Consider the following 27,783-nt stretch of genomic DNA (forward strand, 5'->3'; position numbering starts at 1 on the left):
GGTTCCTCTCGGAGCGGAGACGGCAAATGGCGGACTTCGATACCTACGACGATCGGGCCTACAGCAGCTTCGGCGGCGGCAGAGGGTGAGGCGAACGTGCGCGGGCCCCGGCGGGGGCTGCGGGACCGGCGGAGTCGGGGCCGTCAAGGTGGCGGTAGTCCTGCGCTCAGCCGGGGCGGCGGGAGGCGGGGGCCTGCCCGGGGGCCCGCGGAGGCCTAGGAGCGGTGCCTGGAGGGCCGGGGCCTGGAAATGGCGCGCTCGGAGACGGGGCGGCGGCGGCTGGGTGCTCGGGGTCTTGCGCGCGGGGCGGATCCCTTCCACTGCTTCCCGCCAACGACAACGTGTCGGTTTTTGCCCTGCCTCGGCCGCGGCGGCTCCCAGTGCCCGGAGACTAGCGCCGCTTCAAGCCCCATCCCCCCTACGGCAGGACCGGCGCGGGGCTGAGCTGCGGCGCCGGGGTGCGGGCCACACGGCCTGTCCCGCTCCGGTCCTGGCCCCTTTCGCGGCCCTCCGTTGTCTGCCCGCTCTGCAGGCCCCTGGCCCCTTCGCCATGAGGCCCGCCGACTGGGGAAGGTCGGAAGCCAAGAGGAGCAATTCCCTTCCCCTTACGTGTGAGGCAGGGATTTGGCGGCTCTGGCCCGTGGATGGTACGACTCCCTGCGGGCGGGGGGAGACCATGGAAACAAATCCATCGTAGCTTCTTTGTGTTAATCTGTCTTGGGTCACAGTGCCTTGACAGGTGCTACGTGCTCTTTGGCACAATTTTATTTCTCCCTGGTTTCTCGCTCTGACCTGGAGAAGAAACCGCATTTAGTCTCGTCCTGATCGTTGTCAAATGCGGACAACTATGTATATTTGAAACACCTTGCTTAAAAGAAACATCTTTGAATAGACAGCTCTTGGTGTTTAATTCCAGGAATCTGCACTTCAAGAAAAAAATACAAGTTGCCTCGTTAGAATATAGGCTATGAACATCTTGCTATTTGTCAAGGACACACTTGGGCTTTGTGTTTTCTTGCAGAAAGGATTACTTTCCCAGGATAACACCACAATAGTACACACTGAGGTGTTCGGTCTCTTGGGGTGCAGTCCAGAAGTATCTTTGTTTGTTGAAGAATGGTCGCTTTTAATACCTTGGTTTGGGAACGGCTCAAACAAAAGCTTGTTTCAGTGCAGGAGTGTAGCTAATATTCATGATACTGTAATGTGGAAGTGTGTTGGGGTAGGTGGAGCTATTGTCATTCCAAAGAACATTTTATTTGCTAATAAAAAAAGAAATAAATGTTGGATGACATGAAATTATCGCCTTTGGGGTAGGTTTCTAGACATCAAATTTGTTCTCAAGTCACTTCGAAATTTAATAACTAGGGTTTTTTTTTTTTTTCTAGTTCCAAAAAACGTTCACAACAGTACCCAGAAACATTCTTAAACAGTGCGATCAATTTAAATTTTAGTTGCATTGGAACTACAATAAGGTGGCCTTGTTAAACTGAGTGTGGGGATTTTAAAAAAAATTATTCCTTCAGACACATTTGCCAGCTCTTCTGGTGTCAAATTTTAACATTTGGGGAGTACCTGGAACAATCAAAAGTAAATTTCTGTTAAGATGCTATTAATTTCAAATATCCACAGGCAAATGAAAATATTAGTCATTTGTCCCAGGTATACTCCAAAAACTGATAGGAGAGTCTTCTAGGTAGCATCATTTAAACTTCCTAATAGAAAGTCTCTTTACTGTTAAGCATCTTCTATGTCTGACTACTTGGAATTTTCTATTTGGCTTCATATTCATGTAAAAGTACGTAAAATATTGCTACTTTTAAAAGTAGTTTTAAAAACCTGTTGGTGAATTTATGTATTCATTTATACATATGTTTTTTGTGGTTTTTTGTTGTTGTTGTTGTTTTCTTTTTGAAGATGGAGTTTCGCTCTTGTTGCCCAAACTGGAGTGCAATGGTGCGATCTTGGATCACTGCAACCTCTGCCTCCTGAGTTCAAGCGATTCTCCTGCCTCAGCCTCCCAAAGTGCTGGGATTACCGGCGTGAGCCACCTCGCCCGGCCTCAGCTATTATAATTTTGTCCACATGAACAGATGTCACTGCTTTACAGTGCTTAAGCATCATAGAAGATTGCCACCTATGGAAAGCAATTTTAATACTGCTTTGTTTGGTACTTGTGTAGGCACCTTCTCCCTTGTCTAAAATGCCTCAGACAGGCTAATATATCTCACCCCTAAATCACTTGGGTCACAGGTGAAAGAAATGGTAGGCCTGAAATCTAAAAACAGTTACAATCTTAAAACATAGTTTGGTAATTATACATCCTTGTGAGTTTATTTTGTAGTTGTGTTTAATAACCAGTGCAGTTGTCAGGAAACAGTATTGAACCACTGCTTTTTTCCACCGAGCCTATAAAGGCATGTCCCCAGCAGCCAGGGAGAGAATCAGGGATTGCATTGTTCAGCAAGCAAATCAAAACAGAATTCCAAATGATCAAGAGTTGATTGTACCAGATCTTGAATGGACTTTGTTTTGCAGTTTGCTAGATTATCTTTGTGAGGTTCCAGTTTCTCATTTGCCATTGGCAGTAAAGTGCAGAGTAATACTGATTTTACATTTCTAATTGCAACAAAGCTATGGGTACTTAGTGGAAAACCACCAATCCTGAGAATTAGGGTGGAACTTGGAGGTGGCAAGAATTGAGGTGGCTGAAATGGTGCCATCTAAAAACTGACAAAACTCCAAATTTATTCTTTATCAAGATTCAGTTAGGGAGTTAAAAATTCTTTTTTAAATAGAGATGGGTTTCACGATGTTGCCCAGGCTGGTTTTGAACTCCTGGACTCAAGCGATCCTCCCGCCTCCGTCTCCTAAAGTGTTGGGATTACAGGCATGAGCTACCACGCCCAGCCTAGGAGTTTAGAATTCTAACCTTTGAATCTTTAAGCTTAGCATCTCTGTCTAAATTTCTGAGCATATTTTTATCCAAATTTTTTATGGTGGCAAACTACACATAAAATGTGTCACTTTACCCATTTTTCAGTATACATTTCAGGGGTATTGAGTGTATTCGTAATGTACAAATCATCACCACTGTCCAGCTCCTTAACTCTTCAGCTTGTAAAACTAAAACCCTGTCCCCTTTGAATAGTAATTCCCTATTGCCCCCCTTCCCTGAGGTCCCTGGCAACCACCATTCTACTTCCTGTCTCTAAGCATATTTTAAGACTTACATATAAAGGAAGGAAAACAGTGTATAAAAACTACAGCTAGCTTTCACTGATGCTAGGGCCTGTAAAGCTGTTGAAAAGCTTATTTTAAAATGCTGTTTACCTGTCAAATGTCAAGTCGTTTGGGTTTGTTATCCTTCTTTCTTCACTCCACGTGTTCCACTGCTTAATTCCAAACCACTATCCTCTATGAAAAGTGTTACTAGAAATACTTGGATTTGCTAAGAGGTCTCTGCTAAGAGGTTGATGCAAAAGTCCTGGCTTTGGAATAAGGCAGACCAGAGTTTTATCAGTTCAGCCATGTGTTAGTTGTGTGATCCGAAGTAAGTTCCTTCACCTCTCTGAGCCTCATTTTCCCCACGTATGAGTTAGAAACATTTATCTATCTACCTACCTACCTACCTACCTATCTATCTATCTATCTATCTATCTATCTAATCTATCTATCTATCCTCTCCCTCTGTCACCCAGGCTGGAGTGCAGTGGCAAGCATAGCTCAGTGCAGCCTTGACCTTCTAGGCTCAAGCCATCCTCCCACCTCAGCCTCCCAACTAGCTGGGACTGCAGGGTGCACCACCACACCCGGCTGATTTTTGTGTTTTTTTTGTAGAAACTGTCCTTATGTTGCCCAGGGTAGTCTCAAGCCCCTAGGCTCAAGGGATCCTCCTGCCTCAGCCTCCCAATGTGCTGGGATTACAGGTGAGCCCCAGTACCCAGCCTACAATTTATATTTCTTCTTCTTCTTCTTCTTTTTTTTTTTTGGAGACGGTGTCTCGCTCGTCGCCCTGGCTGGAGTGCAGTGGCACGATCTCAGCTCACTGCAAGCTCCGCCTCCCGGGTTCACGCCATTCTCCTGCCTCAGCCTCCCGAGTAGCTGGGACTACAGGCGCCCGCTACCACACCCAGCTAATTTTTTTTTTTTTTTTTTTTTTTTTTTTTTTTTTTGAGACGGAGTCTCGCTCTGCCGCCCAGGCTGGAGTGCAGTGGCCGGATCTCAGCTCACTGCAAGCTCCGCCTCCCGGGTTTACGCCATTCTCCTGCCTCAGCCTCCCGAGTAGCTGGGACTACAGGCGCCCGCCACCTCGCCCGGCTAGTTTTTTGTATTTTTTAGTAGAGACGGGGTTTCACCGTGTTAGCCAGGATGGTCTCGATCTCCTGACCTCGTGATCCGCCCGTCTCGGCCTCCCAAAGTGCTGGGATTACAGGCTTGAGCCACCGCGCCCGGCCACACCCAGCTAATTTTTTTGTGTGTTTTAGTAGAGACGAGGTTTCACCGTGTTAGCCAGGATGGTCTCGATTTCCTGACCTCGTGATCCGACCGTCTCGGCCTCCCAAAGTGCTGGGATTACCGGCGTGAGCCACCGCGCCCGGCCACAATTTATATTTCTATTAGAAATTAAGCTTAGTGGCTGGGTGCAGTGGTTCACGCCTGTTATCCCAGCACTTTGGAAGACCAAAGCAGGTGGACCACTTGTGGCTAGGAGTTCAAGACCACCCTGGCCAACGTGGCAAAACCCCATCTCTACTAAAAATACAAAAGGTAACGGGTGTGGCGGCGCATACCTGTAATCTTAGCTACTTGGGAGGCGGAGGCAGGAGAATGGCTTGAACCAGGAAGGTGGAGGTTGCAGTGAGCTGAGATCATGTCACTGCACTCCTCCAACCTGAGCGACAGAGTGAGACCGTCTCCAAAAAAAAAAAAACAAAAAGAAAGAAAAGAAATTAAGCTTAGTGTTCTGGAAAGACTTCACAATTTTAAGGAGTCTCCCTGGAAGCTTAGAACATACAAAGCAGACTCTGAATGTCTGTCCAGGATCACACTCTGGTTTCCAGCTTCCCCTAGAAGGTTCAGGAGAGTATTTGCCGCCTGGTTGCTTTCGCATCATGTGTAGCTGATTAGACCTGCACACTCGGGCACAAAATGAGTGTGATTGCGTGATTTTGATAGAACCTAGTGACAGCTGTGTGTGCGTCTAAGATTTCTTTTGTGTAAGTTGAATGTTCTTCGAAGTTTCCCCGTGTCATGTTTTATGTGATTTTCCGTCTTGATCAGGACCTTCTGAAGGTGCTCAAGTGTGTGACTGCTCCATGGTTGACAAGCCTCTGGTTAAGTATGGCCCTCCAGGACAGGGCTAGGGGGGCCGTCACCTCCCTTTGTTCTCCACACTCTTCCCCTGTCTTTCATGTGTACTCACATTTTTGGAGCCTTCTAAATGTCTGGCTTAATAGGGTACAACTGGTTTGTTGTACCTGCATCTGTCTCCACTCTTGGAATGTGTTACTTTGGTTGACTTTTTTGGAGCAGCCCAATCTTTGCACAGATTAAGTAGTTGGAAATGGGAGGAATAATCAGATAATTCTGGATATTCATATTTGATTCTATACCATAACTCAGTAAGCAGTAGTTTCTGTGAAGGTTAGTTGCAATGTGGAACCTGAAACCTTACCAGTAAACTCTTAATACTTTTACATTAAAATTCATCATTTGACCAGGCATGGTGGCTCACTCCTGTAACCCCAGGGCTTTGGGAGGCTGAGGTGGGCTGAGCACCTGAGGTCAGGAGTCTGAGACCAGCCTGGCCAACATGACAAAATCCCATCTCTACTAAAAACACAAAAATTAGCTGGGCGTGGTGGTGGGCCCCTGTAGTCGCAGCTATTTGGGAGGCTGAAGTGATAGAATCAGAATCGCTTGAACCTGGGAGGTGGAGTTTGCAGTGAGCCCAGATTGCACCACTGCATTCCAGCCTGGGCAACAGGATGAGACCCTGTATCAAAAAAAAAAAAAAAAAAAGTCACTTTATCTTGTACTGTGTGTAACTGGATCCTTTACCAGTGCATACATTTGTAATGTGTTGGTGATTTGGAAAAGTCCTGTTTACTGAGCCAGGCAGAACCATGCAGATCTTCCAAATGTTGATAGCATTTTGTTATACAGTATCAAAGTCACATTCACCATAGATGTTAGAAAAGTCTGTGAGTATTGAAAGGCTGTCAGGCTTATGTTGATGGATACAGGTTTTCTGAAACTCTTGCTTGAAAGCTTAACTTCTACCATTGGCAACAAATACTGTTACTTTGGCCAGGCACATGTCTGTAATCCCAGTACTTTGGAAGGTCATGGCAGGAGGACACTCTAGCCCAGTCTGGACAAGGTCTTTTCAAAAATAAAATTAGCTGGGTGTGGTGGAGTATGCCTATAGTCCCACCTACTTGGGAGGCTGAGGCTGGAGGATCACTTGAGTCCTGGAGGTTGAGGCTGCAGTGAGCAGTGATTGCACCACTGCACTCAAGTCTGGGCAACAAAGCAAGACCCTGTCGCAAAACAAACGAACAAACCCAAATACTGTTGTTTTACTTCAGGGAACAGAGTAACTTCGTTTTTAAAAAACTAATACCCATGTCTGAATAACCATAGTTTGTTGTCGCTCCCTTCAGGTGAAAAATGCTGTTCTATAGAAAGAACAGCTAGTTCAGCTTGTAGCTCAAGCGCTGTTCCTGGAGCAGCCATCGTGCTTGTGTATGCAGCAGAAGTGCTTTGCGTGTTTCATAACATAGGGTATTAAAAAGTGGGTCATGATTCATTTTTACTGCTTTACCAAGGATATTCCTAATTGAAGCTGTGATTTTTCTTCCTGTTTTAAATACTTCAAGTGCATGGTGCAAAAGCATGAGTAATGCAGTTTGGTGCCCCTGCCTTGGTTTGTATTAATGCAAAGACCTGTTGTGAGATCAGTATAGGTGTTTGCTTTATAAATGTGGAATATTGTGAACCATTCTAGGAACCATATTTTAAGGCATCAGCACACTGGAGCCTATGAAGAAGCAGGTGATAGTCAGGATGGCCAGGCTCTGAAACTTCATCTTAGCAGGAAGGGCTGCGCAGCTTCAGTGTTGAGGACCTTTGAAAGAAGCCTTAGCAGCAGTGATACAGCAGCTCTTAAGTCTCTCGGACTGCTGAATGGAAGAAAGGTGTGGCCCTCGAGGCCAGAATAGGACCAAAGGATTACATCTTGGCCTTCTTCAGAGACTGCACACATGTAAAGAACTGTTGCTTGAGCTAAATAATTGTTTTTTAATAGACACAGGGTCTCGCTGTGTTGTCCAGGCTGGTCTCAAGCTCCTGGGCTCAAGCAATCCTGCCTCGGCCTCCCAAAGTACTGAGATTACAGATGTGAGCCACTGTGCCCATCCCTAAATACTTTTTTGTTAATGGAAGAATATCAGTGGGTCTAGACTGGGCTGGAATTTTCTAGTCCTTCACTTTTCTAACATTTAAAAGTTAACGTTGGCCGGGCGCGGTGGCTCAAGCCTTAATCCCAGCACTTCGGGAGGCCGAGACGGGCGGATCACGAGGTCAGGAGATCGAGACCATCCTGGCTAACACAGTGAAACCCCGTCTCTACTAAAAAATACAAAAAAAAACTAGCCGGGCGAGGTGGCGGGCGCCTGTAGTCCCAGCTACTTGGGAGGCTGAGGCAGGAGAATGGCGTGTACCCGGGAGGCGGAGCTTGCAGTGAGCTGAGATCCGGCCACTGCACTCCAGCCTGGGCGACAGAGCATGACTCCGTCTCAAAAAAAAAAAAAAAAAAAAAAGTTAATGTTTTAATATGTAAACAAAGGTAGAGACTAGTATTTGGAACTCTAATGTAGCCATTATTTAGTTTTTTTTTCTCTCTTTTTTTTTTTTTTTTTTTTTTTTTTTGAGACAGTCTCACTCTGTCACCCAGGCTGGAGTGCAGTGGCGCAATCTTGGCTCGCTGCAAGCTCTGCCTCCCAGGTTCATGCCATTCTTCTGCCTCAGCCTCCCAAGTAGCCAGGACTACAGGCGTCCGCCACCACGCCCGGCTAATTTTTTATATTTTTAGTAGAGACGGGGTTTCACAGTGTTAGCCAGGATGGTCTCTATCTCCTGACCTCGTGATCCGCCCGCCTCGGCCTCCCAAAGTGCTGGGATTACAGGCGTGAGCCACCGCGGCCATAGTTTTCTTTTTCCTGTAATAAATATACATAGCAGTTTACCATTTCAACCTCCCCACCACCCCCCCCAATCCTGGCTGGAGTGCAGCGACACAATCATGGCTCAGTATAACTTCAAACTAGCCCGGCTAGTGCTTTTTTTTTTTTTTTTTGAGATGGAGTCTCGCTGTGTCGCCCAGGCTGGAGTGCGGTGGCCGGATCTCAGCTCACTGCAAGCTCGGCCTCCCAGGTTTACGCCATTCTCCTGCCTCAGCCTCCCAAGTAGCTGGGACTACAGGCGCCCGCCACCTCGCCCGGCTAGTTTTTTGTATTTTTTTTAGTAGAGATGGGGTTTCACCGTGTTAGCCAGGATGGTCTTGATCTCCTGACCTCGTGATCCGCCCGTCTGGGCCTCCCAAAGTGCTGGGATTACAGGCTTAAGCCACCGCGCCCGGCCTTTTTTTTTTTTTGAGACGGAGGCTTGCTCTGTCGCACAGGCTGGAGTGCAGTGGCGTTATTTTGGCTCACTGCAACCTCTGCCTTCCGGGTGCATGCGATTCTCCTTCCTCAGCCTCCTGAGTAGCTGGGATTACAGGCACCTGCTATCACACTTGGCTAATTTTTTTGTATTTTTAGTAGAGGCGGGGTTCCATCATGTTGGCTAGGCTGGTTTCGAACTCGTGACCTCAAGTGATCCACCTGCTTTGGCCTCACAAAGTGCTAGGATTATAGGCTTGAGCCACCCTGCCCCGCCCCAGCTAGTTTTTTTGTTTTGTTTTGTTTTGTAGACTGGGGTCTTCCTTTGTTGCCTAAGCTGGTCTTGAAGTAGCCTCAAGGGATACTCCCGTGTTGACCTCCTAAAGTGCTGGGATTGCAAACATGAGCCACCACACCCAGCCTCAACCATTTTTAAGTATACCGTTTAGTGGCATGGAATACCTTCATAGTGTTGTGTAACCATTGCCACTATCTAGTTCCAGAACCTTTTCATAATCCAAACAGAAACTCGATACCCATTCAACAACTCAATTCCTTTCCCAGTTTTAACCTCATAAACATTTTGGCTATTTCTGTTACATCTCTCTTCCCTACTTTTGGGTGGAGGTGTGGGCTAGGATAATTTAAGGCTAATCCTAGCCACCTATCATTCTAAAATAGTTTTTATTTATTTTTTTAATTTTAATCCTCATCTTTGTGTTGGTAAATATATTACATACCTCAGAGCAATTTTTTTTTTCAAATTTTATGACTACCGTAGTAGATATATCTTATATAGTTTTCTTTGTTTCTTTTTTTTTTTTCTGAGACAGTTTTGCTCTTGGTGCCCAGGCTGGACTGCAATGGCGCGATCTCGGCTCAACAACCTCCGCCTCCTGGGTTCAAGGGATTCTCCTGCCTCAGCCTCCCGAGTAACTGGGATTACATGCATGCGCCATCACGCCCGGCAAATTTTGTATTTTTAGCAGAGACAGGGTTTCTCCATGTTGGTCAGGCTGGTCTCGAACTCCTGACCTCAGGTGATCTGCCTACCTCAGCGTCCCAAAGTGCTGGGATTATAGGCGTGAGCCACCGAGCCCAGCGTTTTTTTTTTTGTTTTGTTTTGTTTTTTTGTTTTTTTTTTTTTTGAGATGGAGTCTCACTCTGCCTCCCAGGCTGGAGTGCAGTGGCGCAATCTCAGCTCACTGCAGCCTCCGCCTCCCCCATCCCCCGCCCCTCCAAACTGGGTTCAAGCAATTCTCCCCCCTCAGCCTCCCGAGTAGCTGGGATTACAGGTGCCTGCCACCGTGCCCAGCTAATTTTTGTATTATTAGTAGAGATGGAGTTTCACCATGTTGGCCGGCCAGGTTGGTCTTGAACTCCTGCCCTTGTGATCCACCTGCCTCAGCCTCTCAAAGTGCTGGGATTACAGGCGCGTGAGCCACCACACCCAGCCTCTTACATGCTTTTCATACTTGAGTATGTTTCTAACAGATAAGGGCTTAAGGTTTTTTTTTGTTTGTTTTTTCTTTAACCAACAGTTTTTCCAGTACCCAGTGTTCAGTTTTTCCCAGTTTTTGCAAAGATGACTTTGTATAGTTGGATTGTTTGAATATGCAAAACTTTACAGAAAAATGTAGAAAATTTAAAACATGAACCAAAGCATAATATAGTGACCTGTTCTGTATACCCATTAGCTACTACTCTTTGTTTTTAAGTGACCGCTCTTCTCTATACTGTTACGGTTTATAATAGGTAGTATAAATGGTATTTATCAAATAAAGGCTTGACCTTTGAGAGCTTAACCATTTTTGATGATTGTCAAAATCCCAAACGTTACCTGTTTGTAGATACGGGGTTTTGCCATGTTCCCCACGCTGGTCTCAAACTCCTGAGCTCAAGTGATCTCCCTACCTTGACCTCCCAAAGTGCCAGGAGTGCAGGTGTGAGCTGTGGCGTCTGCCCAGTCATTTTCTTTGGTTTACGCTACTTTACCCTCCTGAGCCTTACTTTCCCCAAATGAGAGCTAGAAACTCCTCTGTTGGGAGGATTAAATGAGACGTGTCTCATAAGTTGGAGGAATGGTCTTGCCCTGTTGCCCACTTGACAAGCGATTCTCCCGCCTCAGCCTCCCAAAGTGCTGGAACTACAGGCCAGAGCCACATGCCTGTGCCCAGCCTTGAGCACTCGACTTTCTGTTGCATCTACTTACTGGATCACATCCCTACCCTCATAACATCTACTCTTTACATTGGCTTCTTTTTATAGTTACCCTCTCAGTCTCCTTTGACACCTACAGATCTTTTCTGTCTCATCCTAAGGGTTCAGTATTGGCCCCATCTGCCATCTGGAAGTGGAGTCCCGCTTCTGTTGCTCTCTGCTGTGCTGTATATCCTGGCTCCCAATTTCTCCACCCCGGAGAGACTGTTCTCATTGCTGTCTCCTGGATTTTTTGCAGTCCTTTGCTTGTGATGTAGTTTCTCCTTTCCAAGTTATCAGCTCCTTGAGGGCAGAAACTGGGTCTTAAGTTTGTGCCTTCTCTACACCCTCTCCACCCTTCGTAGACACGCAGATATGTGGTTGATTTGAGTAAGGAAAAGTGATTCGCCTGTCAAGGATTTTAGTCACACTTGGAGCTGAGAGTGGGATTTCCTAAATTACTGAGGCTGTAATTGATTACGTTAATCTTTCATGATCAATAGACTGTCCCTAATGGGCAGTAGAAAGGACACTGCTCAGTAGTGGCAGGGAGTTTGCAGCACAGACCTTGACTTCAGGTGTCCTGAATTGGCACGCTCTGCTGATCTGTTCCTTTTCTACACACACTCCTGCCAGCCCAGTGTAGCCTCAAGCCTGTCGGTCTACCCAGGAGCATGGTAGAATTGTTAAACCTTTATATAGCAATTGGTACTTATGAAATGTTTTTATGGTCAGTTTTAAACTTTATAAAATCAATATTTGAAAAATAATAGACAAGAAAACGTAGGTACAGAGGTAATTTGGCAGAGGCCCTCCATCAAGCTAGCTAAGGTGTCAGGCGCATCTGTTCTCCCGTGTTGTTACTGATGTGTAGGAAGGTGCTGAATTTCACGAAGCACAGCTTGTTTGTTTAGATAGTAATCCCCCAAACTTTTTTTTTTTTTTTTTTGAGACGGAGTCTCGCTCTGTCGCCCAGGCTGGAGTGCAGTGGCCAGATCTCAGCTCACTGCAAGCTCCGCCTCCCGGGTTCACGCCATTCTCCGGCCTCAGCCTCCCGAGTAGCTGGGACTACAGGCGCCTGCCACCTCGCCTGGCTAGTTTTTTGTATTTCTTAATAGAGACGGGGTTTCACCGTGTTAGCCAGGATGGTTTCGATCTCCTGACCTCGTGATCCGCCCGTCTCGGCCTCCCAAAGTGCTGGGATTACAGGCTTGAGCCACCGCGCCCGGCCTGTCCCCCAAACTTGAATCTCGTGAAATGCGTCAGACATTTTAGCTCAGCATTTTCTGACATTTGATTTTGTAAATGAATTGGTGGGTAACAGATCTGTGTCATCCTATGTGATGGACACCCTGGGGTTTGTGTCTCAAGTGACTGTCACACAGTGGACACTTCATCCGTGCTAGCTTGAGTGAAGTCTGCCTCCATGGCCCAGCCCCGCTGCCCCCTAGTGATTTGATTGAATGGGATGAAAAGGTAAAAAGTGCCGAAGACCTGGAGAAGGGACTACATCAGGTAGGGTATGGGAATATTTAGGACTGTTTTGGTAATTATTGGAAAGTCTAGGGTATTAAGCCACTGGTGGTTTTGTGAGGCACGAGTGAGTTGAGCAATTTGGTGGGCTTTGGTGTATCTTTGCTCCAGAATTATATCACCAGTTAGCTGTTAGGTGCTGCCATTTGGTAATATGCTAATTTTTCAAAAATGGATTGCCCCAAACTAGATTTCTCTATCTTTTCCAAAGCCAGAGCCACCTTCCTATCCTAGTGCATTTGTAGCAGTGCCCCATCATCTTAATGGCATTCACGTGGGCTTCCGATGCTCAGTCAGGGGTCAAGTCTGGCCTGATCTCAGTTCCACCGTTCCTCTACTCTGTAAATTCAAGCACAATTAGCAAGCCTTCGCACCTCCATTTTCCTTACTCAGCAACTACATCAAACACTGAGAGTTTTTCATCTCTCTTCATCCTCACCCTCCTTTTTAGTTTTTATGTATATGTTACACATTTATACACAGAAACATACCTGCATATATACGTGTGTTTTATATGCCCCACACAGCTGTGAGCTGCTTACATACCAAGCAGTCTTTAACATCATTACACGTTGCTAGATGTTTAAAGTTGAGTAACGAATTTAAAGTTTTTTTTTTTAACATTCACCCTCTGTTTTCATGGTTTTCAACACGTTTATACTGTGTCTTGTTTTTCATTTGTTTGTGTTTTGTTGTTGTTGTTGTTGTTGTTGTTGTTTTTTTTTTTTTTTTTTTTTTTTTTTTTTTTTTTGAGACGGAGTCTCACGCTGTTGCCCAGGCTGGAGTGCAGTGGCGCGATCTCGGCTCACTGCAAGCTCCGCCTCCCGGGTTCCCGCCATTCTCCTGCCTCAGCCTCCCGAGTAGCTGGGACTACAGGCGCCCGCCACCGCGCCCGGCTAATTTTTTGTATTTTTAGTAGAGACGGGGTTTCACTGTGGTCTCGATCTCCTGACCTTGTGATCCGCCCGCCTCGGCCTCCCAAAGTGCTGGGATTACAGGCTTGAGCCACCGCGCCCGGCCTGTTGTTGTTGTTGAGATGGAGTCTGGCTCTGTAGCCCAGGCTGGAGTGCAGTGACACAGTCTCAGCTCACTGCAAGCTCCACCTCAGCCTCTGAAGTAGCTTGGGATTACAAGTGTGTGCCACCACACCCAGCTAATTTTTGTATTTTTTGTAGAGACAGAGTTTCACCATGTTGGCCAGGCTGGTCTTGAACTTCTGGCATCAGGTGTTCCGTCCACCTTGACCTCCCAAAGTGCTGAGATTACAGGCATGAACCATCGCGCCTGGCTTTTTTTTTTTTTTCTCTTTTTTTTTCTATAGGAGACAGTCTCTCTCTGTCACCCAGGCTGGAGTGCAGTGGCGCCATCACAGGTCACTGCAGCAACGGCCTCCTGGGCTTAGGTGATCCTCCCATCTCAGCCTCCCAGGTAGCTTGGGACTTACAAGTGTGGACCATCACTCCCAGCTAATTTTTTGTATTTTTTATAGGGATGGGGTCTTACTGTGTTGCCCTGGCTGGTCTTGAACTGCTTTCCTTAAGTGATCCTCCCGCCTCAGCCTCCCAAACCGTTGGGATTACAGGCATGAGCCACTGGGCCCGACCTTATACTGTAACTCATGTATTTATTATCCGGTCCTAAATAGTGTCTTATTGAAAATATTTTAGGATTTATAGTTTTGGAGATACCAGCGATAAAGTACTATTGGGGAAGGTTATTGAAATGCAAAATAAGTCACATTTACTAGACCCAGAAAAATGGGAGAAGTGGGCAAGTAGGATGCAATTCACTTGTAAACCTGTTTTCTGGTGGTCTTAGAACAGAACGTGGAACTTCCTATTGGAAAGTACCAGAATTGTGAATTCGGAAACTTAAAATTTTTTTTTTTTACCATCTAAGAATCATCACAGCTTGGTTGACCCTTCTACTTTAGAAACATGCTTTACTAAATAGTGTTTGTCTGCAAGACACCTGGAAGTTCTTCAGGAAGAAGTGGAATTTCCGTTGTGTTTCTAGCAGTATGTAGATGAAAGACCCAGTTGCTCTCTGAGATGTGTGTTAATATTTCCCCTGCAAAGAGGATGACTTTGAGCAGGTCTTTGGTTGTCGTGAAGGATCTCATTTATTCGAACGCATTTCCCGTTTAGAAAAAAAAACCTGCAACTGGCTGCCAGCAAATATCCTTGGAGCAGACAGGAAATGGATTAAATGTCTGTTTCAAAAAAAAATCACCCCCTTAATTTTTTTTTTCCTCCTGAGTTTTCCAAACGTTTTATTTTGAAAATTTTCAAGTCTACAGTAAGGTTGAAATAATGGTACAATTAGATGATGCTGGCGAATGCAGAAGTGACTATTCTGCCCTGTTTGCGAAATCATTGCTGTATACCTGCACACATGCCCTTTATGCTGACCTGCTTGAAAACAAATATTGGCTGTCTTGGCTTTTCACTCCTAACGACTTTAAGTCTCTCCTAGGGCATTCCCATGGCAATATCATTTTGATACAATCATCTAGTTATACTATATTCTGATTTCTTTCTTTCTTTCTTTTCTTTCTTTTCTTTCTTTCTTTCTTCCTTTCTTCCTTTCTTTCCTTTCTTTCCTTTCTTTCCTTTCTTTCCTTTCTTTCCTTTCTTTCCTTCTTTCCTTTCCTTCCTTTCCTTTCCTTTTTTTCTTTTCTTTCCTTCTTTTTGAGATGGAGTTTCCCTGTTGTTGCCCAGGCTGGAGTGCAATGGCGCAATTTTGGCTCACGGCAACCTCCGCCTCTCAAGTTCAAGCGATTCTCCTGCCTCAGTCTCCCAAGTAACTGGGATTACAGGCATGCGCCACCACACGCAGCTAATTTTGTATTTTCAGTAGAGTTGGGGTTTTACCATGTTAGGCTGATCTTGAACTCCTGACCTCAAGTGATCCACCTCAGCCTCCCAAAGTGCTGTGTTAGGATTAACTCAATTTTACAAATAAAATAAAGCTTAGAGAAGTTGAATAACTTCTCAGGGTCATATGCTAGTACGTGACAGAGGCTGGATTTAAACCAATACCTATGCAGAGTAAACAACGCTTGATACAGCTGAGGAGATGACATTGAGGTTGAAATGGATTGGTAATGCACGCCATGTATTTGAGAACCCTGTGAAGTATTGCATGAGAGTGTTATGTACATGAGTACTTGCTTTGTAACATCTAAAATTTTTATTAGGACATTCTTAAGCCCATAATCAGGCAAAATAAATAAATAAATTATTTATTTATTTATTTGAGACGGAGTCTCACTCTGTCGCCCGAGCTGAAGTGCAGTGACATGATCTTGGCTCACTGCAAGCCCCGCGTCCCAGGTTCAAGCTATAGGAGAAATAATTCTATTATGTGTGAATGTGTTAAACTTAAGCAACTTCAGTAATCCTTCATCTCAGTACAGCGTTACCTCTAGACTGTCCATTTTTGTATTTCTTAGCACCACGGTGTGTGAAGGAGGGTATTTGCTTAGGTTTTAGGACATAAATACTGCAGATACAGATTCTGAGTGACTAGGAGAGAAGCAGTTGTCTTAGGAAGGTATGTTATGTTTGGGTAGGGCATGGTGGCTCACATCTGTAATCCCAGCACTTTGGGAGGCTGAGGCAGGCAGATCACCTGAGGTCAGGAGTTTGAGACCAGCCTGGCCAACATGGTGAAACCCCGTCTCTACTAAAAATACACAAATTAGCCAGGTGTGGTGGCGCATGCCTGTAATCTCAGCTATTCAGGAGGCTGAGACAGGAGAATCTCTTGAACCCGGGGAGCAGAGGTTGCAGTGAGCCGAGATAACTGCAGCCTGGGCAACAGAGTGACAGTCTATCTCAAAAAAATTTTCTTTTCCTTTTTTTTTCTTTCTCTGGCCATTCTCTATAACATAGTCTTTTTTCTTTTTTTTTTATTTGAGGCAGAGTCTCACTGTGTTGCCAGGCTGGAGTGCAGTGGCATGATCTCAGCTCACTGCAACTGCTCTACCCCCGGTTCAAGCGATTCTCTTGCTTCCACCTCCCAAGTAGCTGGGACTACAGGCGTGCACCACCATGCCCAGCTAATTTTTGTATTTTAGTAGAGATGGGGTTTCACCATGTTAGCTAGGATGGTCTTGATCTCCTGACCTTGGGATCTGCCTGCCTCAGCCTCCCAAACTGCTGGGATTACAGGCGTAGCCCTCACACCCGGCTATAACAGTCTTAAGGTGCATTCGAGCAGAGTGCCTCACTTGGGGTGTTGCGTTGATGGCGTAGCTCAGCAGAAGACCACTTTACTTGTTTTGCTTGTTCCACTCTGGGCACACTTGAATCCTGTTTGTCTCCCCTCATAGGTCCCGCGGCAGTGCTGGTGGCCATGGTTCCCGTAGCCAGAAGGAGTTGCCCACAGAGCCCCCCTACACAGCCTACGTAGGAAATCTACCTTTTAATACGGTTCAGGGCGACATAGATGCTATCTTTAAGGATCTCAGCATAAGGAGTATACGGCTAGTCAGAGACAAAGACACAGATAAATTTAAAGGTGAGTTTGGAGGGTTCTTATTGCATATTACTGTAAGGGGTAGGGGAGGATGGGAAGGGGTTCTAAATAAAAATAGATTTGTGAGCCAGAGGCTCCAATCAGGAAAGTATTTTAAGCATTTGCCTGGTCTACGTAGTTGAAAGAAACATAACTCTTCAACTCATAGCTCTTCAGTTCACTTAGGGGAAAATGTTTTGTACACAGTGTAGTTCGTAGAAATACATGGCGTATGCCCAGGTTTGTGAGCCTGACCTCTACAGCAGTCCTGTCTGCCAGTAAAGGAGTTCCCCAGGAGAGAGAGGAATAGCGCTGAGGACTCTTAGGCACATTTCTCCTGGAATGACTCGTAGATTTTTCTTGGTAGTTATCCTGTCATCCAGTTGTCATAAAACCCAGAAGAAAAGGAGCCAGTGCTGTCAGTGTGCATTTGTAAATTTGGAGAGTGTGCTTGGGAGGACTGGCTGAGATTTCAGATGTGATGTCTATAGGTTGTGTGTCTGTAGGGTGTGGGAGCAAAGAGCAGGAAGAAGGGATCTGAGCAGCAGTCTCCTGCCTGCAGGGCTTCCTGAAGGAAGTGTGCCTGCTTTGTAAGTGCACAATGCTAGATCCCAGGATGTTTGGCCCGCATAATCCACCCAAAAGCACATCTGTGACAAGTATGAGGTAACTTATGGCCGGGAGCTGTGCCAGCAGTCGAGAAGGCCTTGCTGACCTGGGTGGTTTTGTGTGTCGGTGGCATTCTTAATCTTTTTGACTTGAGAATCTGAAGCCACATATAGTGTGTAATCAAACAGTGAAAGCAAACATGTTAGTTACATTTGTGAAAGTGAGCTCCACCAGTTTGCTTGCTAGCAAGCATTAGGAATTAAACTTTGGGTAGGAGTGTGTGGGTGAGCCTAGCCTTTGGGCTGGTTCAGTCGCTGCAGTCTTTGGAGTTTGGCTCATAGAGGACCATCTTCACTTGAGCAGCTCTAGAAGATGAGGTCCATGATAGGGCGTCTGTTGCCTCTGTGAAGTTGGGGATAGTTTTCTCCATTATTCTCAATACTGAATCCACTTAGGGAGGAAAGCTGGGGGACATCCCTCCAGCCAAGGCAGTATTTTTTTTTTTTTTGAGACGGAGTTTTGCTGTTGTTGCCCAGGCTGGAGTGCAATGGCACGATCTCGGCTCACCGCAACCTCCGCCTCCCAGGTTCAAGAGATTCTCCTGCCTCCGCCTCCCTAGTAGCTGGGATTATAGGCATGTGCCACCACGCCCGGCTAATGTTTTATTTTTAATACAGACGGGGTTTCTCCATGTTCGTCAGGCGGGTCTCGAACTCCCGACCTCAGGTGATCTGCCCGCCTCAGCCTCCCGAAGTGCTGGAATTACAGGCATGAGCCACTGTGCCTGGCCTCCAAGGCAGTATGTGGTTCACACACAGTTGGTAAACAGGGAAAGTCTGGACTCAGGCCTTCAAAGCACTTGCAGTCTAGTGGGCTTCAAAGGTGAAGTGTGACCTGGACGACGACTGACGGTGCCCACACTCCGAGACCCCTGTCACCCTCGCTGAGCCTAGGGTAACTTTACAGGTAGCGGTTGCAGATTCTCTCAATGTTACCTGGACTCGTCAAGCAACAACTAACCAAACTCTCCATAGAGGCACATCAATCGTAGGGTCCAAGAGATCACCCGAGTCACCTTCAACCAAATGCTCCTGCATCCCTACACCCAACTGCCAACCTCAGACCCTGACTACGCCCCCTAACAGCGGGAAGCAGCCAGACAGACCACGGTGCCCTAAATTCTTATAATCAATAAGAGGTTGGACTGTTTGGGTGAGGGGGAAGGGACAAGATGGAGGAAGGTGAACAAGATGGAGCAGTCCCTGTTGTTTCCGGGTTCTTCATCACAGATTTTCCCACGCCTGGGAAAGAACCAAATCAACTGAGCATGCACAGAGTGCCGTCAAGCCGGGGACACCGAAATTCAAGAAGCCACTCCTACACACTCGCCCCAAACTCCTCCCCTTCCAGCTCCCAGGCATAAAAGCCCGCTGGCGGCAGCGTGACTTCTTCGGCCCCTGCATTCGTGGACCGGAGAACATCACCTGAGAGCGCGGGCGCGAGTTCCCTGGCCCCCCACACCTGAGGACCAGAGAACCTCGCCCGAGAGTGTGTGCATATTTGCAATAAAAAGACTGCCACTTTCTTACGTAAAAAAAAAAAAAAGTGAAGTGTGATTAATAAGTTATTATACAGGGCAAGGATGCTGGGGGAGAGGGCATGCAGCGTGCAGTGCCAGCATCTGGGGAGTAATGAACTGGATTGAGACTGCAGACAGCAAGGAAGGGGCAATGTCAGACCCCTGGCATCAGGGACACAGGTTGTCAGTAACATGTACTTGGACCTAGGCCATCTGTCTTTTAATTAACATTCAGAGAAGAATGCCCTGGTTGCCAAGGATGTGTTTTCAGCCTTGTGAAGCAAATTTGATATCAACTACCTGAGTAGTAAGTTAAATCGGCACTTTAAGCCTCTTTCTTCAAAGCATTTTGGGTACCAAATTTGAAATCTATGAAACCTCATCCTCACTTAGATTAAATAGTCATTCAGGAGTCAGAAGAGCTCTGCAAATGGCCTGAGAAAGGTTTGAATATTATGGTTAAAATATGCAAGAAGAAAGCTTTCTAGAAATGCAGCTGCTATTTCAGTGCATGTTCAGTTAGCATTTTCTGACTGATAGAATAGAATTGAGAGGGAGGAATGCCAGTCAGGTTCTATCTGCTGATAGTAAAGTGTGCTTCTTCAGGCTCTCCTAGTCTGCCAGCATCTAGACAACAGATTGGTAGTTGTGATGTGGAGAAATAGTATGAATAGATCTTCCCACATCTATAACCCAGAATTACTTGAGGAAATCGGGGTTTTTTCTTTTCCAGGATTCTGCTATGTAGAATTCGATGAAGTGGATTCCCTTAAGGAAGCCTTGACATACGATGGTGCAGTAAGTATCCTCAGGTTTTCTCTGTCAGAACAGTTGAGATTCTCTTCTTTGCCAATACTTACACTATTTTCCCCTTATCATTAGCTGTTGGGCGATCGGTCACTTCGTGTGGACATTGCAGAAGGCAGAAAACAAGACAAAGGTGGCTTTGGATTCAGAAAAGGAGGACCAGATGACAGAGGTGATTGGTTCTTCTAAGCTGAACATAAAGACTTACAGTATGCCTACCAGTTCCAGCTCGTTGCTAGTAGAACTCGATTATCTCATTATAATCCTATAATCGATATGATAGGTTCTTGTGAGCTTTTAAAAGTTTGCGTAAAATCCTAGAAAGAATGGCTGATGCTTCTGCAAGCCTGGTTTTTGTTTTGTTTTGGTTTGGTTTTTTTCTGTTGGAAGCAAAAACTCTTAAAATGATTTCACTGAACCTTCCACTACATGAGTTGTATGTCTTCCAAATGAATTTTTCCATGTTTGCGCAGCAAGGTAATGACACGACCTCAACTTTATCTTTTTTGTGTATCCTCAGGAATGGGTAGCTCTCGAGAATCTAGAGGTGGATGGGATTCCCGGGATGACTTCAATTCTGGTATCAGTATTTAAAGCATCACCACTTAATTTTTCCTAGGGGCCTTGCTGCTGCTCTCTGTTTCTTGTGAGTAGTTCGCCTGGCCGGACTACTTATTTAGTTGCTTTAACAAACAACTCTCCTGCAAGGTGCCCAGGCATGCAAGTAAGCCTCTGTGAGAGCCTGTGGGGGCAGGACTTGAAGGCTCCACACTGTGGGCAGGTGAGCCCCACGCACGTTGTGTGGTCACCTTTGTTAGCCTGCAGCTCCTGGGTCCTCGATCTCACTCAGCAGTCTTTCTCAGACTCTAGCCCAGGGAAACTCCTCTGTGGTTTTGTGTATGGCACCAAGAGAAGTACTGTTCCTTCTAGAAAACATAGGATAGAGGTTTGGGCTCTTACATGGTAAAAGGTCGTCCTGATGGCCTATTTTTTTCTTGGAGGATTGTGGGGAGGTCCAGTCCCTTCATGGTGGACATGATCCACGTCGCCGTTCTCTCTCTCAGGCAACCCGGGCAGACCAGCTGGTGTTGTAGCATAAAGCGTCAGTCCGCGCGCCAGGCGTCTGCTCTGCAGGGTGATTTTCAGCATTTTCTTCATCCCTACTTTCTGTTTTTTAATTACAAAAGGATAAATTTTTTAAATATATATATATGATAAAAACTTCAGTCATAACACAGAAAGGTAGGAAAAGAGAAATAAATTTGTTTTCTTTACCACAAACTTGGGATGTGCTCTCATACTGTGCTGTATAGAATGTCAGCACCGTCCCCCAGTCAAAACAAAACTGGTGTAAAGTAATGGGTAAGTATGGGAGGGACTGGTGCACGCTGTCTTGTGAGTCTGAGATTTTTAAAAACTCAGCTTTGGCTAAACAGGTGACTATCTGTTGAATAATACAGTTCTTAAAAGTCTGTAGCCAGTCAGAAATGAGCTTATTCATAAAAGTGCAGTATGGTGGAGTCAGTCTGTAATTTTATGTATAAGCTGGTCTCTAACTGAAACGTGCAGCAGCTGTCTTCTCAGAGCCAACCAGCAGCTCCGGGCACGGCCTTTCCCTGCCAGTTTGGTATTCCAGGTACTATAGACGTTGTCCACATACTAACGTCTTTCTACCCTTGGCTTAGCCTGGCCACTGGCGCTCAAGCAGAGACACAGCAAACACGGCCATGGCCTTGCTGCCACCAGTTCCAGTGGGAACTGCAGTGTTTTGGTGACATCTCAAACCTGATGTGGGCTCACTCGATGGAGTAATGGCTAATTTGATACTTTATACGTTATTTGTGAGAGTAGATATTTTTTACTTTTTAATAGGATGGTGCTGTTTTTTTTAGTGAAACGTGCTCATTGTGAAAAACAAAATAGAGCAACAGAAAAGTACAAAGAAAGCAAAAACATTTCACCATCAGAAATAGCCAGTGTTAAACTAAGCTTTGTAAAGAAAACTCCGAAGATTCTCAGGAATATTTTGCTTCCTAGAAACCCACCAACAGATGTGATGAGAGATCCTTGTTCATGGCAGACCTCTGCTTTCCTGCTTAATTTCCCACTGCTTAGTTCCTAGGCGATTTTGAAATGAGACTTTCACTTACTTTCACTTGCTGTTAATGCACACCGATATTTGTCTCTGCTGGGCTCTTGTGCACCATCACGCACCTGGACACACAAGTAGCAGTTGTGTTCATCTGCTTCACCAGAGTGGTGTGAGCTGATTTGTTTCATGCTGGACATTGATGATGGAAATCATTTAATCTCATAGTAAAGGGTGTAAACTTTGTACTCACGTGGAAGGGTACACTTCACAGTTTAGTTTGGGGGAAGCGTGAAGTTAAATGTTGGAATACTGACTAGGCTTATTCACTGAACTATGTCATGTGGTGGGTAAAAGACTGTAAAGGACCTTATACTCGACTGTATGCCTCCCAGTGTATTTCCCCTAAAGCAGTGCAGCTATTGGTCCACATCTGTTTAGACTTGTTTTCATTACTTGGTTTGTCAAAATTGATGTTATTTAACTCAGCCTCTGAACTGGGTGTGAGATCCCCGATTGGTTTCCAAAACCCTTGCCACCTTTAAAGAATAGAAATCGGCCCCACCGGGGGGGTGATGCAGTCGGTGCTCGTCCTTGGAGGTGGTTCTGTGGAGTTGCTAGAACACTGAATGAGGCACTGTGGCACTGCTCCTGTGCGCCTCGGATCACATTTTCGTCAGCTGATCATACCTAGCATTGCTTTATATGACTTTTTTTTTTTTTTAAGACCGAGGCTCACTCTGTTGCCCAGGCTGGAGTGCAGTGGCGTGATTTCGGTTCACTGCAAGCTCCGCCTCCCGGGTTCAAGCTATTCTCCTGCCTCAGCCTCCCAAGTAGTTGGGACTACAGGCACCCACCACCAAGCCCAGCTAATTTTTATATTTTAAATAGAAACGGGGTCTCTCCATGTTGGTCAGGCTGGTCTCAAACTCCCGACCTCAGGTGATCTGCCCACCTTGGCCTCCCAAAGTGCTGGGATTACAGACATGAGCCACCGCGCCCGGCCTATGTGACCTTCATTTTAAAGACGCCTCATGTAATGTTAGTGTTGATTTATTTAGTAGTGTTAACATTGAACTCAGGGCCAGCTATAGTAAATAGTCTGTGATGCCATCATTTCAGCCTGTTAGAAAGCTTGTCCCACGCCGGTTTTGTCTGTAAGGCACCTCACAGCCAGCCTGCACTTAGGAACAGCAGACGGCACTTCACACTGCACCTGGGGCCACTTTAGACAGCGATGTCACCGGAAAAAACCCAACACTCATGAAAAGACTTGACGGTTAAGAACTGAAACAAGCAGAGCGTTGTCTTTTTCTGCCTCAGCTGGGATCGTCGCATCTGTGCAGGTCCAGGACTGATTGCAGAAATGCCGCTGGTATCCAGCTTGGGATTAAACATGAATTTTAGCAACTGGGTGGGTTTGCAAATATGGAATCTGTGGATAATGAGGATGACTGTATAGTGCATACCATGGGCTCTGAGCGTTCTTCTCAAAGAGGAGCTCCCTGAAAGCTTGGAGCCTTGGCACCACACGTGCAGAGTAGCAGCAGCCACCCCTGAGTGTGCAACCAACAGCAGCAAGCTCATTTGTTTAATTACGGTTTAACTTCTTTTTGCCAGTTTTTTTTTTTTTTTTTTTTTTTCCCCTTGAAACAGAGTCTCACTTCATCACCCAGGCTGGAGTGTAATGGCGCGATCTCGACTCACTGCGCCCTCCACCTTCTGGGTTCGAGTGATTCTCCTGCCTCAGCCTCCTGAGTAGCTGGAACCCCAGGCATGCACCACAATGTCTAGCTAATTTTTGTGTTTTTGTAAGGACTGAGTCTCCCTGTGTTGCTGAGTCTGGTCCTGAACTCCTGTACTCAAGTGATCCTCCCACTCGGCCTCCCACAGTGCTGAGATTACAGTCGTGAACCACTCTTTTTACTAAATTTTAACCTCAGTAGTTATACAGTTAAAAGTTTAGATTTCACTTAAGTACAAGCCTAAAGGCCCCTTTGCTCCTACACACCAGTGAGAATTCCAGCATTTCTAAATGAGATGCAGTTTACTTCTGCCAAGGGCCCACTTAGCAGGCACACAAATGAATGGGGAAAGAACGCTTTGCCCCCGAGGAGGCGCTGGTGGGGGTGAGGCCCTGTGCTCTCTGCTCATGCCCCTCTGTAGGACATGGCCAATTATGGGGATAACTGCTTTGTTTACCACACGGGTGCTTTGCTTGTAGAATGGCCCACACCTGAAATGCAGCCAAAACAGGAAAATGGAGACTTTGTATTTTTATTTTGTCTTCATATAGCTTTTTCTTGTGATTTTTGTGTTCTAAGTTGTAAATACTTCTAAATTTCAGGTTTGTCTTTTAAAATAACTGTATGGATTTATATTAGAAAATAGGATTCAACCTGCTTTGAGGCTTTCTTGTTTTGCTTTAAGCCATATTAAAATACAGTTTTGTGGTATTAATATTTTTCTAGTTTTCCTGCAGGCTGAGCATGTAAACAGCTCATTTGTTTGCTCTCCTAAGATCCTGATTCCTTTTGCTTTGGGAAGTCTGTTAGCACTGCCAGTACTCCACATTGGCATTTGGACCCATTTTTAACACACTTTATTTTGGAGATACTTCAGATACTGGACAAACTAAAGAATTTAAAATTAAACTCAAACAATTCCCAGAACATTATTCTATAAGCAGCTTGGAGACGATAGTTTGAAAAGTATTTCAATGTCCTGTTTCTTCCTCAGGCTTCAGGGATGACTTCTTAGGGGGCAGGGGAGGTAGTCGCCCAGGTGACCGGCGAACAGGCCCCCCCATGGGCAGCCGCTTCAGAGATGGCCCTCCCCTCCGCGGATCCAACATGGATTTCAGAGAACCCACAGAAGGTACGGGCTCGTGTGTCAGTGGAGGGCATCTTGTCCTGATGGGATCATCAGGTTCACACCCCATGGGGACTTGGCATTCCTGTGGCACACACTCCACGTTCACAGAGTTGTTGGCATAATAGATCCCCGCGTTCTCTAGAATAGCAAGTTCACTTTGGTCATTAGAGCGTCTGCTGATGGGGTAGCAGGCCAGGTGAATTTTAGAAAGTGGGCTGGGTTGCTGGCAGCAACATCAGCGTGGTCGTTTTGCTGGATGTGGAATGGGATCCACACTCTGACGAACTCTGCTTTTTCTCCTCCAGAGGAAAGAGCACAGAGACCACGACTCCAGCTTAAACCTCGAACAGTCGCGACTCCCCTCAATCAAGTAGCCAATCCCAACTCTGCTATCTTCGGGGGTGCCAGACCTAGAGAGGAAGTCGTTCAAAAGGAGCAAGAATGAGCCTGCGGCTGGGAGGGAATGGGGCGTGGGCGGTTAGAGCAGGACCACAGCCTGGTGAGTCCCCGGGCAGCCGTCCTGCAGCCGCCACTCCCGCACCTGCCATTGGCCTCCTCACAGCGGAAACACAGCTTGTGAGTGCATGTCAGCTGTTAACAAGTGGTTTTTAGTACATTCTGGGCTTTGCTGTATCTATCTAGTGCCTGTTTGTGCGTTTTTTTCTTTCTTCCGCTGCTTCCCCATTTTCCTTCTGTCCTTTTCCTCCTGCTCCTTGTTTTCCCAGCAGCACATGGGGTTCCTTGGAGGAGCGGAGGTGGCCGCCGTCAGCGGGGGGCGTTTGGGCTGCGGTGCTGCGTCATTTTTCTCCTTTGCTTTCTCGTTTTACTTTAGACAGTGGCCCAACTCCAGGCGTTTCCTTTCATTTCCTCAGTGCTTCTCTTCTCACCTGCATGTTGAGTTCTGTATTGCTGGGGCTTCCAACAAAAACCAGAGTCACTGACAGGGAACGGCAGGGACCTTGTTGGTATCTGGCTGTGATGGATAAAGAGAATCGGAGGCACCTTGTTTTCACAACTAGGATAAAAGTATCTGCAAGGTCCTTTCCATTCCTATTTGGAGGGAGTCCTGGCTCCATGGCCCCCTTCCCAGTGAACTGTCCAAGCAGATAGGCTCACACGAGAAACAGACTGAAAGTGGGGGCCATAGAAGAGCGGTATGGAGTCCACGGAGAAGATACAGTGAATGCTTGCATGCATTCACACGTGTTTGTTACTGCTCTTTCGAGGCGGTGGTCCAGCTAGTTCACTCCTTTCACCGGGCGCGGTCAAGGCTCCCCTCTCTGGCAGGGTGCAGCGAACGGCCAGCTGGGTTCTTTTCTGCTGGGCCAAGGCGCTTTGGGGGTGGAGGGGGTGGTGCTGGCGCTGCGCTGGGCTGACTGCAGCGCTGACGCGGCGTTTCCCCCCATCCCTGTTGCCTGTGTGTTTGTGTTGATCTGTTCCTAGTATAGGCAACATAATGAGATACTGTGCTTCCCACCTCCCCTTCAGTTCAGAGCCAAAATGGGTCTAGAATCTGGCACTTTACTCATTTCCTTTGATTAAATTAAATTGTACTATGCAGAGCTGTCAGGAACCTTCTGATAGCCGTAGAGGACTGCAGCTGTCTAGGTCTGTGGCCACATCTTGGGGACACACTGGATTGTTCCCATGTGCAGAGTTCAGCACTTACCTGGGAGTGCTAGGGGTTAGGCTTTTGAGCTTGAACGTCTGTGTGTGAACAGATGAAAAATCCTTCAGTACCCAAGTCCCAATCTGTCCTATGGGGAGCAGTTTGGGGGCGGCGGGCAGCAGGAGCCTGGGAAAGAGGCCCTCGCCAGGTGATGGCCGGGCCAGGGTGGCCTGGGGCGCCCAGAGGAGTGTGCTTAGTAGTTGGTCACCAGCTGTCACCCTTGGCTTTTCCTACTGTGTCTTTGTTAAAAGGCCTCAGCAATCCACAGAACTCACTCTCTCCTTCCTTCCACCTGTCAGCTTCTCTGCTTCCAAGATAAGAACCATTTGTGTAACACCAATACTCAACTTCAGAAAGACATGCATTATGTGGTTGCAATCAACCCCGATGCTTTCAGATGACCTACTTACATCTTCAGTGTGGATAAGATAAAGAACAAAACAAATGCATCTAAACCTCTGGGCAATCCAGTTGACTTTTAAATGTAAGAATGGAATTCCAAACACTTAACACATTCAGCTATATGACAGAAAGTAAATCTATGGATATGGTATTTTGTGAATGATCTTTTAAATAAAAGAAAACCTTACGTAATATTTAATGCTTGCCTTTATTTTTGAGTTCTTTTTAGCTGCTCATGGAATGTAACAATTTTAAATTTGGGAAGCCCCACTGAAATGGAAGAGTCTACTGTAATTTTAATTCTGGGATGAGTGAAGTTATTTTAAAAGCTGGTGATGATTAGAAATAGGATGCCAGTTTTTTCCCCTCACTTGCTAAAAATGTCCTTTTTCCAACCAGGCAGAAACCTTGAAAGTCTGGCTGTTATTGGTTAGGTAAAGGAGCATCATTTTTTTTTCCCAAGATGGAAGAAATCAAGCATTTACACAACATGTGGCTTTCTTTTAACAACTGCTTGTAAACGAGATGTTAGGTGCCCCTCATGGCTAGGAGGGCTGCTGCTTCCTGACAAGCAGATCCTGATTCTGGGGAGGTGCTCCTGTACTTTTGCCGTTGGGTAGTGTTAAAATTGACTTAGTAGGCCGGGCGCGGTGGCTCAAGCCTGTAATCCCAGCACTTTGGGAAGACGAGACGGGCGGATCACGAGGTCAGGAGATCGAGACCATCCTGGCTAACATGGTGAAACCCCATCTCTACTAAAAAATACAAAAAACTAGCCGGGCGAAGTGGCGGGCACCTGTGGTCCCAGCTACTCAGGAGGCTGAGGCAGGAGAAT

The 27,783-nt window shown here is 46.2% G+C and overlaps 1 protein-coding gene and 1 long non-coding RNA gene across 3 annotated transcripts; both read left to right on the top strand.

The window, feature by feature from the left end:
- On the top strand, positions 1-27,142 carry EIF4H (eukaryotic translation initiation factor 4H). 2 transcript variants are annotated; one of them, XM_005549386.4, is made up of 7 exons: positions 1-85; positions 16,735-16,922; positions 19,841-19,905; positions 19,990-20,086; positions 20,435-20,494; positions 24,743-24,880; positions 25,183-27,142. In XM_005549386.4, the coding sequence occupies exons 1-7, from the start codon at positions 27-29 to the stop codon at positions 25,320-25,322; spliced, it is 747 nt and encodes a 248-aa protein (XP_005549443.1). In that variant the 5' UTR covers positions 1-26; the 3' UTR covers positions 25,323-27,142. The 2 variants fall into 2 exon arrangements, with proteins under 2 accessions (XP_005549443.1, XP_045245653.1); XM_045389718.3 differs by lacking the exon at positions 20,435-20,494.
- LOC141409840 (uncharacterized) lies at positions 10,523-14,626 on the top strand. Its single transcript, XR_012432320.1, has 2 exons — positions 10,523-13,110; positions 13,435-14,626. It is a non-coding gene; the product is annotated as an uncharacterized lncRNA (long non-coding RNA).
- Positions 27,143-27,783: the final 641 nt, after the last annotated feature.

This window comes from Macaca fascicularis, chromosome 3 (genome assembly GCF_037993035.2).
Source record: "Macaca fascicularis isolate 582-1 chromosome 3, T2T-MFA8v1.1".
In the NCBI taxonomy this organism is placed as follows: Eukaryota; Metazoa; Chordata; class Mammalia; order Primates; family Cercopithecidae; genus Macaca; species Macaca fascicularis.